The sequence below is a fragment of the Mercenaria mercenaria genome, chromosome 11, assembly GCF_021730395.1.
Source record: "Mercenaria mercenaria strain notata chromosome 11, MADL_Memer_1, whole genome shotgun sequence".
Taxonomy (NCBI): Eukaryota; Metazoa; Mollusca; class Bivalvia; order Venerida; family Veneridae; genus Mercenaria; species Mercenaria mercenaria.
The window spans coordinates 11310748-11323506 of NC_069371.1; the positions used below are offsets into that span (position 1 = coordinate 11310748).

Here is a 12759-nt window from a genome sequence, read left to right on the forward strand (position 1 = left end):
GCTGTCAGTTGACAGCATGCTTGACTATTCTCAGTGCTTGATAGTATAATATAAGCTATGAGTAAAACTTCAACATTACAATAAGCATATTCTAAGTCGAAAAGGGGCCATAATTCAGTCAAAATGCTTGATAGAGTGGCCTCCTCCTTTTTACAGACTGGGGCCATGATGGTAAACAAGTATGCAAAATGTCAAAGCAATATCTCAATGGACTTTGAAAATATTTGGGGTGGTACGCAAACTTTAACATTACAATAAGCATATTCAAGGTCGAAAAGGGGACATAATTCAGTCAAAATGCTCGATAGAGTTGTCTGCTCCTGTTTACAGAATGGGGTCATGATGGTAAACAAGTATGCAAAATATAAAAGCGATACTGTAATCGGCCGATTATAGGTCGCACTCGTGTATAGGACGCAGTGAAAAAATTTCAGCAGAATTCTGGAAAAATGCTTATACCCACTTATCCAAAATTATGTTTGTCGAAATTTGCTATAGTTTCTACGAACTCGCTGGTTTTTGCTAAATCATTGTTTGGTCATTTTCTATTCCCATATATAGGAGGGATTGGTCCTTCGAGACCAGAATCTCGTAAAAAAATATGCGTCTTATATTTGTAGGATGACGGTATCTCAATGGACTTTGAAAATATTTGGGGTGGTTCGCAAACTTTAACATTTGTGTGACGCTCACGCCGACGCTGGGGCGAGTAGGATAGCAGTCGAGCTAAAAATGTATAAAAGTCGGTCAGGATTTCTTCCTGGTCAATCAGCCGTGTACCAGCTTGTAGATATTTAAATCCAGACCTGTAAATCTCCTGACGAGAAAACGAGTGCCAGAATGTCGCAAAATATGCCTGTCATCGAACTTGGCCTAATTCAAGGGGCATAATCCAAGAGTGTCTGGGGTGCTTTGGCTGGTTATCAAATTTGGCTGAGATATTGTGCCACAAACATTGTCAGCAAGTTTGGTGAAAATTGGATGAAAACTCCGACGTGCTGACATGGCTAAATTCGCAGTTTTTCAAGTTATTCAAGGGTCATAATCCAAGAGTGCCTGGGGCGATTTGGCTGGTTATCGAACTTGGCTGAGATATTATGCCCACAAACATTGTCAGCGAGTTTGGTGAAGATCGGATGAGAACTGTGTAATTTAGAGAGAGGACATGCTTTGGATGCCGCCACCCGCCGCCATGGGTGTTAACATTATATGCCCCATTCTTTCAGAGACGGGCATATAAAAAGTCACTTGTATGGTTTTCTAAGATATATTTAAAACCATCTATCGAGTTTGGCATAGAGGCCATATATTTTAACTAAAGCAATATGGCGTATTTGAAAATCTGATCAACTGGATAACAAACTAGAGATGCTTTTGAGAAAAGCGCATGTCTCCTACAACTGCCTAATCATCTAAATAGTAAGTAAGTCTGCACTTTCTTGGACCCAAAATGTACCCTATACTACTTGTGCATGCGCTTTCTTGCACCCAAAACATACCCTATACTAGTAATAAAAGTAGTATAGGGAACGGTTTGGGTGCACGAAAGTGCATGCGCTCCGAGGATTTTTCGGTAATTCAAGGGCCATAATTCCTAAGTGCCTGGGCCGATTTGGCTAGTTATCAAACTTGGCCAAAGTCTTGTGGTCAGACACATTTTGTTTAAGTCTGGTGAAGATCGGGTGAGAAATGTTTGACTTAAGAGTGCGGACAAGCTTTGTGACAGACACACACACACACTGGAGTAAATTAATATGTCTCCCACACCACTGTGTGGAGGGAGACATAATTACCTTGAAAGTATATCTCAAAAACTATTTGACAGACAAGCATTTTCAAAATGTATGTCATTAATAGTTACTGTATGTCATTAACTGCAGGTGTACCTTGAGGATCAGTCTTGGGTCTTCTTTTATTTCTTGTATATTATGTATTTTGTTATAAGTACCACTTGACTCTTTGCTGATGATAGCTCGCTTGCTGTATCTTCATCAGACTCCGCTTATACAGAAACCTGTAAGTTCAGATCTAGAAGAAACCATACAACCTATGCTTTTGATATTTGGTATGATGCATTGTCTAGTAGTCCTCTACCAAAATTCTTCAAATTAGGCTACTCGGGAATTTTCAGAAACGCTTTTCAGTGTTTCCCACCCAACTAGAGGTGTACTGGTCAGGAACCCAGGCAATCCTTGCATGTATCAGTGCTATACACTGGGCACATTAAAGAACCAGGCTGTCTATTCGCAACGAGCTAGGCTAAGTTAGCCGGACAAGCCTGTATCTGATTTCTCTGTCGTGGGGGCTTTGTCTCGCTCTGTCCCTCTGGTCAGGTCGCTCTGTGTCTGTACTAGTAGAGGATGAATTATGCGCCCTGTGTGGCTGCATTTGAACTATGTAAAGCACCTTTGAACGTGAAATTGATCATGAAAATGGTGCTATATAAATCTGGTATAATAATAATAATAATAATAATAAGTCCCCTGGGGTTAAAAGAGGCCTCACCCTGGGGTCACTGAGTTACTATGTGAGTTATGTAAGAAAAAATACTTAAAAAATCATTTGACCCTATTTCCAAGACTGTCTGATAATAATTACCTGATGACCCCAAGTAATATGATGTCACTTGACTGTGACCTTGACCTACTGACCTACTTCCTTGTTTTTTAAGATACAGCCTTGAAATTTTGATGACATACACAGTTTTGCACACCATCGTAAAACTGAATATCATTGACCATGAATGTGACTTACTGACTTTCTTAGTATTTTATCATCAGTTTGATCTTTGAAACATGTAGCTCATATTACTCAGGTGAGCGATCCAGGGTCATCATGACCCTCTTGTTTCAAATAGTCCCACCTGAGCAATTTTAGCGGCCATCGAAGATAAAAAGAGAAAACCTTTAAAAGACTTCTCCTCTTGAAACTGCCTGATGGATTTTCACCCAACTTGGTCTATAGCATCTAAGGTCTTCTTTCAAATTTCAAAATGGTCTCACTTGACTGATTTTATGGGCTACCAGAGCTAAAAATAGAAACTCCTTTAATACTAAAGTTAACACGGTTGTTACAATTTATGATTCAGTGTGTCACACATATCAAGGTCAAATAATTCAGATGAGCAACTTAGGGCCACTATGGCCTTCTTTATAGTGGCCCTCTTTGTTTTGAAACTCACAAAGAATTACAACTCACATCGTTTATACATTATGTATTGAAACAGAACTGTAATAATAAATAACTTGAAGTTCACATACTAAAATTACTATGCATTATGTACATCAAATTATCTAAAGATTATTCACTTATTTTGTTTGGTTTTATGTCACACTAGCACAATTTTATGTCGTATAGTGACTTTCCAGCTTTTGATGGGGGAAAGGAAGACCTCTGGTTCCCTTCCATGTTCTTTTACAAGCACAAGGCAGCACCTGGGTAGAATCACGACTTTCCATATGCAAGCTGGATAGCTTCCTTGTATTAAATAATTCTGAACCTCGAGTGAGGTTTCAAACTAACTATGGTGAGCAGCAAGTAATTTTAAGTCAATGCCATGGAGGCCCAAACTAGTAATTAAGGCTTTAAAAAATGAAGAACATTATGAGTGTTTGATATCATATATGATAAATGGTCCAAATATAATGTCACACTTCACAAAATGTCAACTGCTTTTTGATTATAATGTATTCTGTTCAATATGGCACAATTTAACAGTCAATTATCTGCCAACACAGGGTTCTTCCATCAGTGTTTTACCATATGTGCTATCACAGATCTCTCATCTTTACCATTAACTCTCATCTGAATAAAGAAACAAAAGAAACACTTTAAATAGCCAAATATTTTCACATTACTGAGAAACAGTTTTGTGCAGTACTAGTTCTAATGGATGCTTCATTCCACATAACAAAATCCTAATGAAGAGATACAATTTCTGTTTATTCTATAATAAACTCATCCCTATCCCTACTAACAGTTAATTTGACTGAAACTACAAAGTTTAATATTGATGAAATAATTGCACCCATGTCTGACCTACAATTAGATATACAATGTTTGTTTGGTTTACAAATACAAACTTTTTCTCACAATTAGCTTACAACTGCCAGATTTATCAAAAGTTAAAACATTAAAGTGAACATTCCTTTCACCTGAGCCCATTTTCATCAATATTTAAAGTCGGAAACTTTCAGTATGCAAATATATTCAATTTACTATAACGTCTTTTACAGTAAATTGATACTGATGAAACTTTGCTGAGCTGTCTTTCATGCCAAGTTTTATTAAAGACTGTCCCATCCCAATGGGTTAGCCAAATTTTTGACGTGATGTGACAAAACTATGACAATTTTTGGTAAAAGAAAGATGGCCTGATAAACAGTCAAGAACTTTTTTTTTTTATAGCTAAATATCCATATAAATAGCAAGTATGTATTTCCAATGGAACTCCCCATGATAATTTCTTATCTCTAATAGAGTTTACTCTCTAAAATTAATTCAAAGTCTTACAGGGGATTCCATGTGAAGTATATCACAAGTTACAGAAATACTTGTTTTTTGCAAGCAAGTGTACTGAAATTTGTCATTTTCTGAATAAATAACAATATGCTAAGTTATTTTAAAGGAAATTAACTTTAAAGTCTAAATGACTTTATGTCATTTATATATATAATAAAAAATGCTGTGACCCCTCCAAACTTATTCAAGATCTCCTGTATACCTATCAAGCCATAATGAACCAGTATTAAACAAATCTTTTATCTCAACATTGAAAACTATCAATGAAATTAAGGCACCAACAGCAAGAAGTACTTTATATAATCATGATAATGATTTATGAAATTAAAAATCATTTCCAAATACATGCTTCAAAGATAACCTGTATTTTGTACCCTTCTTGACATATTTCCAGTTTGCGGTATCTTTTTATAATCTTTATTTTCAAAAGTATTCTCCAAATTGTGTCCTGGTTGTGAATACAAGAATATTTAGAATCTGTGCTAAGTTAATAATGACAGATTAAAAAGGAAATTCAACATTGAAAGTCTTAAGTATAAATATCATTGATGAATATGGGTACAGGGATCAAACCTGCCTGAGAGTGGTCAAATAAACTTGAAACTTTCATCACATTCAAGCTAGAGTAAGTATAAACTAAACCTTGATACTTGGATTGATAGTCTTGTGCTGTATCACTGAAAAGTCAAGTGTCTAAGTAGTGTCTACATTCATCTACATTTGCATGATATTTCACAGATACATGTCTGTTAAGTATCTCAGAAATCTTTTGCAGCAATCAAAAATACTGATACTATAGCTTCAAATACATGAAAATGTCTGATAACTTTGTCATTAAGACAAGACGCAGGTCACTTACTTCTTTTGTATGTGTATTCCAGAGCACTAGAAATTGTCCGCATGTCTGTTTCGATACTTTTAGCCCAGTTCTCAACATCTCCTATTTCCTGTTTATATAAAACAAATAGTTACAGTTACACAGTCTAGCAAAGAAATGCAAAGAAAAAGAATAATTGCATAGGATTTTTGTGGTATTATTGTATGACACTGAATAATTCAATTATCTACTCTTACATCTAAAACTATGTAGAGGCTGAAAAGATGAAGCAATGTGATTTCATTGACAAACAAGACATATCCATCTATATTCCATAAAGATTCCATGCCACTTACTCATTAGAAGTTAACTGGTCTACTTTTTATGTAAAAGAATTAAGATCTTTGAGTGAAGATTAAAGAAATTACTAGCAGAATGGTCAACTGACAGTTTTACCATATTTGGTATTTTATTAAATTTCAAATGAAAATGAAAAATGCAAGGCATAAACAAAGAAGTATAAATACAAATATATATCTATTGAAAGAGCTTCAAGCACCTGTGCTTCAACTGACTTTTCTTTCTACTAAGGGTATAACTTAAAACTGACCCATGACTTTGAAGCAAATTAAGGGTCAAGGTTCAAATTACACATCTGTCAGCATGTCATAAAAGATAAGAATGATGTCAACAATGTATGACGCATGCCCCAGGAAAATGCTTGAAAAATTAAAGTCAGTAAAGGGACATAACTCAGAAAAATATTTGACATGAAATTTATAACAATAAGGCTAAGTCAAGAAAAGGGCTGTCCATAAGATAGCATGCTCAACATTTCTCAGTGCTTGACTCTGAATTAGAGCTTTGCCAGTAAAAACTTTATAAAACTTTAACCAAAAAGGTCTAAGTTAAAAATGGGCATAACTCTGTCAAAATTCAAATCGAGAGTTATGGGGATTGTTTCTCCTGATGTAAACTTTGATAGTAATAACTCTTTTAAGTTTCAAGTCAAAAGCTCTGATAGTAACACATATTTGACTTTATCAAAATCTTTAACCAAACATACTAAGTTAAAAAGGGGCATAACTTTGTCAAAATTCAAATAAGATTTATGGGGTTTATTTCTTTTGGTGTAGACTTCAATAGTAAATAACTACATTAAGTTTCAAGTCAAAAGCTTTCATAGTAACAGAGATATTTGACTTTATCAAAACTTTAACCAAAAATTTTTAATTCAAAAGGGGCATAACTCTGTCAAAATTCAAAACAGAGTTATGGGGATTGTTTCTTCCGGTGTAGACTCTGATAGTAAATACCAATTTTTAAGTTTCAAGTCAATAGCTTTGATAGTAAAAGAGATATTTGACTTTATCAAAAACTTTAACCAACAGAGACGTTGATGTCAACGTCAGGCGAGTGCAACAGCTCTACTTTTTCTTTGAAAAGTCGAGCTAAAAATGATAAATGAACATGAAAGTCCTGCAAATATTCCTATATCCACTTCATGCCCATGCAGTCTACTAAGTTTCATTTAAATTGGATGAAAACTGTACAAGGAGTTGAGTACACAAGAAAGTGTGATGGATGGATGGAATGAAGGATGGACAGTTCTAACACTATATATATGCATCCCGGGTCCTCCCCACAGTGGGCACCAGGGTAGAAAAAAAGTTTATTTTATTCACTTACGGTTAATTCTATTTTCTTGGGCAATGAAAAAGTTTCATTCTATAATTAAATGCTCAAACAGATATATGCAACTTACTTTGTCATGATGTGAACAGAAAAAACCTTAGCCTTACATTTTGCAAAAAAATTGTATGCCAGTTATAGTTTATATTTTATGGAACTTATTTAGATCATCCTCTGTTTTGCATGGCAATATATTCCATGAAACTGAGAGTGTTACATGTAACTATATAATTGTCAACTAATACTTACTATAACTGGTAAGATAATTACAAAGCAATTAACTAATAGACATGCTTCTTAATGTGTAATTTTGTTAACACATTTAGAATATGAGATAAGAAGCTCCCCCAATGACAATCTACTAGGTAGTTTAACTTGCTTGCACAAGAACAATTTTTGACTCTTATATAGTATACTAGAGATCCTTATTTCTAACACTGGAAGACAATAGGCAGTCTGATAATCCTCATTTTTTTTCAAGTTAACAGCATCAGCATATTAGAAAGACCAACCTTAAGAGCTGTATTAAAATCCTCTACAAGTTTAAGCCATTGTGTGGTCTGTTTGGAGAACTGTGCAGCATTGGACTGAAGTATCTTTGTTTCTGTATCAAGCTTCTTTTGATTTACATAGGCATTAGCAACTCTGAAACAATAAACAGCAGTAAATGCATTACAGTGCAACAGAAAGCAGTGTAACGTCAGATATTAACACAAACCACTTTCTTGATGATAGTCATCACCACCAGGAATGAAATGAAGCCACTTTTACCAACAAAAAAGGTCCAAGCATGGAAGCTACAGGTATCATTTTTGCACATCTTTGGAAAGACAAAATATCCTGAAATCAGCCCGGGAGAGAACCAACATACACTATTATACTCACACTCTAAGCAGATGCTCTGCTATTAAGCTAATGAGGAGCCTGGAGGTACAAATGAGCCACGCCATGAGAAAACCAACATAGTGGCTTTGCGACCAGCATGGATCCTGGCCAGTCTGCGCATCCGCGCAGTCTGGTCAGGATCCATGCTGTTAGCTAATGGTTTCTCTTATTGCAATAGGTTTTGGAAGCGAACAGCATGGATCCTGACCAGACTGCGCAGATGCGCAGGCTGGTCTGGATTCATGCTGGTAGCAAACCCACTATGTTGGTTTTCTCATGGCGCGGCTCAAATATGCTTATTGTATAACTGTACATCAATTACAAAGAAAGTTACATTAACTGTGGTCAATGACTGCTTCTTGTGGAATGTGGAAGCCACAGTAAAATTATGTTCTCATCGAAATTTGAAATCCATGAACTTCAGGTTAGTAGGCACAAATTAGACCCGCTGCAAATTTAAGATTTACTTAACCTTTACCCTGCTAAATTCTAAAATGGACCGGTCCATTGATCATTCAATTTGGGCAGTACCACTTTTTCTTCAAAAGGGTGTTCACTGAAAATTTACTAACTGAATAGCGAACAGTGCAGACCAGCATGCTGATCTTGGTCTGCACTAATCGCAAAGGCGGAACCACTTCCACCAGCAGGGTAAAGGTAAACTAAAAGTGATAATCTGTTATTCTCTTTTAATCTACATCTTACTGTTTTATTATCCTATGTAAGCTGAAGCCACTTCCAGGTAATAGGAATAAGGACATGTACTATCGCTTTAAATTTCAGTTATGCAGTAGGAGAGTACTCATTTTGCAGAACTGCCTGTTTCAGAGTAAAGCAGTCACATGACATTGCATGGTTATGTTATTGTTTATGATTACGATCTGGAAACTTTAAGACATACGTTTTCTGGGTTTCTTTTCTAAGTTATTAGAACAAAAGAAGGAAGAAAGATACTATACCCTGCATTAAGATGATCCACTAAAGAGTGTGTGAGTGCTGATGCTGCAATAATTGCCTCCCTTTTCTTTTTCTCTGAAAGAAATCAAAATATAATTTTGTCAATTAACCATCTTTAAAGAGCTCTTGATCTCTTTTAAAACAAATAACCAATAAGTTGTACCTAACTTGTGAAGTATCATTTGGACATCCAGTCATACTACACATGCTACTGCTCATACTTTTATAAGTATCTTGAGAGTTAACCTTGTCTTTTGGCAATACCTTGGTTTTTATCTTTTTGCCAAAATTGCTATTTCTCACTTACTAAAACATGCAAAAGCTTATTCAGGTGAATTTATTATTAAAAGATTAGTTCTGCTTCCCACTCTGCTGAAATTTGCAGCAAATATATTTAATATTATGTACATGTATAGCACTAATGAGTGCTGTGCAATGCTTGCAAAGAACTTAATAACCTTTTCATATTTATAACCTTTGTAATAATGAACAGAAATCTAGGTGCTAACCTTAAAAGGGATCTAAACTGGTCTTCCCAAATAAATAACTTACTAAAAGCAAACTAATTCTACTGGTTTATCAACAGTATTTCAGTTATGTAACAGCGGGCAGTTAACCTAACCAGTGTTCCTGGATTGTGCACCAGTACAAACATGTTCTCCGCAAGTAACTGCCAACTTCCACACATAAATCTGAGGTAGAGGACAAATGATTTCTGACACAATGTCTTTTTCCTATCATCACGGAAAACATATGACTCACCTGGGGATCAAACTCACGGCCCCGCAATACATAGATATGCGCTTCGAGTTAAGCAGGCGGACTAGCCATATGACCTATAAATGTGTCAGTGCAACATTAAATCCAACAAAAGAAAGTCTGTCAATGCTGACTCTTGGTAAACATTGTGGAAACAGCTCTTTCCCAAGGCAATAGGAGAGATCGTGTTTGTATACAAATCCCTTGTATTTTCTGTTTTTAGAACTGATAAGAAAAATATCGGGTGGGCAGATGCCGAGCGTCCATATTTTTTTGTAAACATTGATGTTTTTCTAAAGGCTTAAACTTTCTTAAAACACAAATGATATCAATAATTTTTTCATCAACGGAAAGGATATAAAACAAGCAATTTATTGATTACTTTTAACTATCATTTCGAAATAAAATGGATTTATTAATATGAATTACGCTTAACTTACAGTGTTTTTTTCTAAAAGTTTGGAGCATTGCTACGCCGCTATTAAAATCGTATGTCATTTAAAACGGTTATTCATTTTAAAAAGATATTGAAATGAGAAAATATGAAAATCGTAAGCATTTCAAAACTTTTTGAATTTTTAAAATCCATAAATGAGCGAAAAAGTTATTAAAAATTCTGATCCCATACACAAACGATGTAAAAACATTTGTTTTGCCAACCACCAGATAAACAGGTGTTAATGCATGATGTCACAGCGATCTCTCCTATTTGAAGTGTGTTTTCTCCAGCGTATTCACATCAATTGGTTTTCCCCTACAAATTCCATTAAGTAGCATGTTGAAATGACCATTTAAAATATCTCACATATCCTCCCTATGGCAGGACGTGCAAAAGTGGCTCAAACATTTTGCAGCCAAGCGTGGGCCCCCTTAGTTAAGATTAATGAATAAATTTCTCTTACTTTCAATTAATTTTGTTCGCGAAAACATGTGACATTTTACCTTGTCTTTCCTTTCTCGCAGACTGTTTTGCTTGATGGACTTTTATTAAGTTTGACAACATTTTTAACCATGACCTGTGTATAAATATTTGATCATATATCAGTGTTTTGCAATACAAGTCACATTTTATTCTTTGTTGACATTTGTCCTCTTCCCGGAAGTAACCTTTGTTGACGCCCTCTGCGACATTTTTGTGTAAGGGAGGTAACCTTTTGTTACAACTGAGCGTGTAATGTCATTGAGCCCAATACTGATTACAGTGTAATTTTACTCTCTGTGTGTCGGATAAGCAATTTTTGTGGAATGAAGCTCGCTGATGCATTTATGTCATTATATGCCTAAAGAGATTTTTATGTGTAGTTTGGAAGTGTAATTGATTTTGCACGTGAACAGGTGCGAAAAATTGTCACCAAACAGATAATGGCGGTGTGTCCTAGGATAAATTTATTACACACCTGTGTAATTATATGTATATTTTTTGAGACAGTTTTAGGATTTAATCTAGATACACTTATTCCAGTGATTAAAGTTGGACCAGATAATAGTTATTTTGGATTTTCAGTAGCGCAACATCAACAATTGCAGCGAAAACCGGGGTCCACAGAATTTGATGAAAATACTGTTTTAGGAAATTAGTAAGTTATTACTAAATTACTTTTTTTGATTGATTGAGTCTGTTTAAATTCACCTTCTTCCTTAAAGGCTTAAGAAAAAATACACCTGTGTTAAAATCACACAGGTGAGTTTTTTTTTGTGTAAGGACATAAAAAATTCTGGGTAAAAGATTTATATATTTGTGTGTCATTCTACAGTGAACTTGCCTATTCCGAACCAGTCTGTAAATTGACTCATTTCCAAGTTTTTAAGCAGCCGTCGCTCATACGTCAAGAAAACCCGTAAGCTATGTTTTGGTTTTATATCTAATACATTAAACTAATAATTAATTGCTGGTAAATGTTCAAGTTATTCTTACATAATACATATTTACAACATTGTCCAAATGCTATATTTTTTGTTATGTGGAAATTTGACGAATGTAAACAAAAATGTCAGATTCAAAGAGCGCTTGCGTTCTAGTTTTTTAATGAAATGAAATGGAAGGGAGATTAAAAAGAAGGAAATTTTATGCTCTTTCCAGTCATATATCCCACATTAAAAACAATTTGTCCATTGAGATGCCTAAAGAGGAAATATAGATGGCATACATTGTGCCTATTCCGAATCACACATTTTCAGTTCTGTTCTACTGCACGTTGTTTAAAGATTGCAGAAAAAATATCGATTCAATGTGTCCAAAATATTAATTTATGTTATTGTTTTTACCCATGGCCAGATGTTAAAGAAAAAGGCGGAGGTATTATTATACAATGTGACTATTTAATTCACATAAAGGACAAAACCGCCCACATGTCTGTTTTAAAACAGAATATTTCAATAATGCCAAAGAAGGATGTCATGCCTATCATTTTAGTTATTTAATTGGCCTTAAATGCGATTATTTCTATTCCTGACATAAAATAATTTCAGTTTTCGATTCAAGATGGTAGTTTTATGTTGTTGTGGATAGTAGTAAGAAAACCATTTCAGGTCATTTGTGGTGATTCGGAATAGGCGAGTATGACCCGGTTTACGCACAGTACCAGTCTGATCAGTTACAGAAATCTGTTACAAACAATGTTTTGTTTCGAATTTCTTTTCACATTATTTTAATCATGACATATTTGTCCAGCATTTAAAATGAAATTTATATTCAAAATATAAACTTGACGAAGTAAAACGATAAAAAATTAAAAACTGGTTCGGAATGGGCAAGTTCGCTGTATATATTACTGCTTATTACATTTTTTTTCACACAACTTTTGTTAATTATAATTAGGTACCCAAAGGTATGCATGCATTGCTAAGGCACTGACATGCATACATCGTCATCACCAGGTATTCATAAATCACTGATGCAGATATATTTTCCTGTCAACATGACATCATATCTTTTAATCGGAACAGCATTCAGCACCATGACCAGAATGAAAAATTTTGACTTGAACCCACATGAAATAGCATTAATAGTATAGGTTCCAAAAGTATGTATTGTAATTTTAACATTTTTTACTGTAATCAACGTAAATTACAATAACTTCAAATTAAGTCTTTGAAAAACTGATGTCTAATTTATAAATCTTGAAATT

At 34.7% G+C, this 12759-nt stretch overlaps 1 protein-coding gene across 1 annotated transcript; it reads right to left on the bottom strand.

Moving 5' to 3' along the window:
* Positions 1-3201: 3201 nt before the first annotated feature.
* On the bottom strand, positions 3202-10768 carry LOC123531636 (biogenesis of lysosome-related organelles complex 1 subunit 1-like). Its single transcript, XM_053518569.1, has 5 exons — positions 10574-10768; positions 8875-8947; positions 7543-7675; positions 5381-5468; positions 3202-3804 (listed from the first exon to the last, which is right to left on the bottom strand). Exons 1-5 carry the CDS (start codon positions 10632-10634, stop codon positions 3794-3796), a joined length of 366 nt encoding a protein of 121 aa, XP_053374544.1. The 5' UTR covers positions 10635-10768; the 3' UTR covers positions 3202-3793.
* Positions 10769-12759: the final 1991 nt, after the last annotated feature.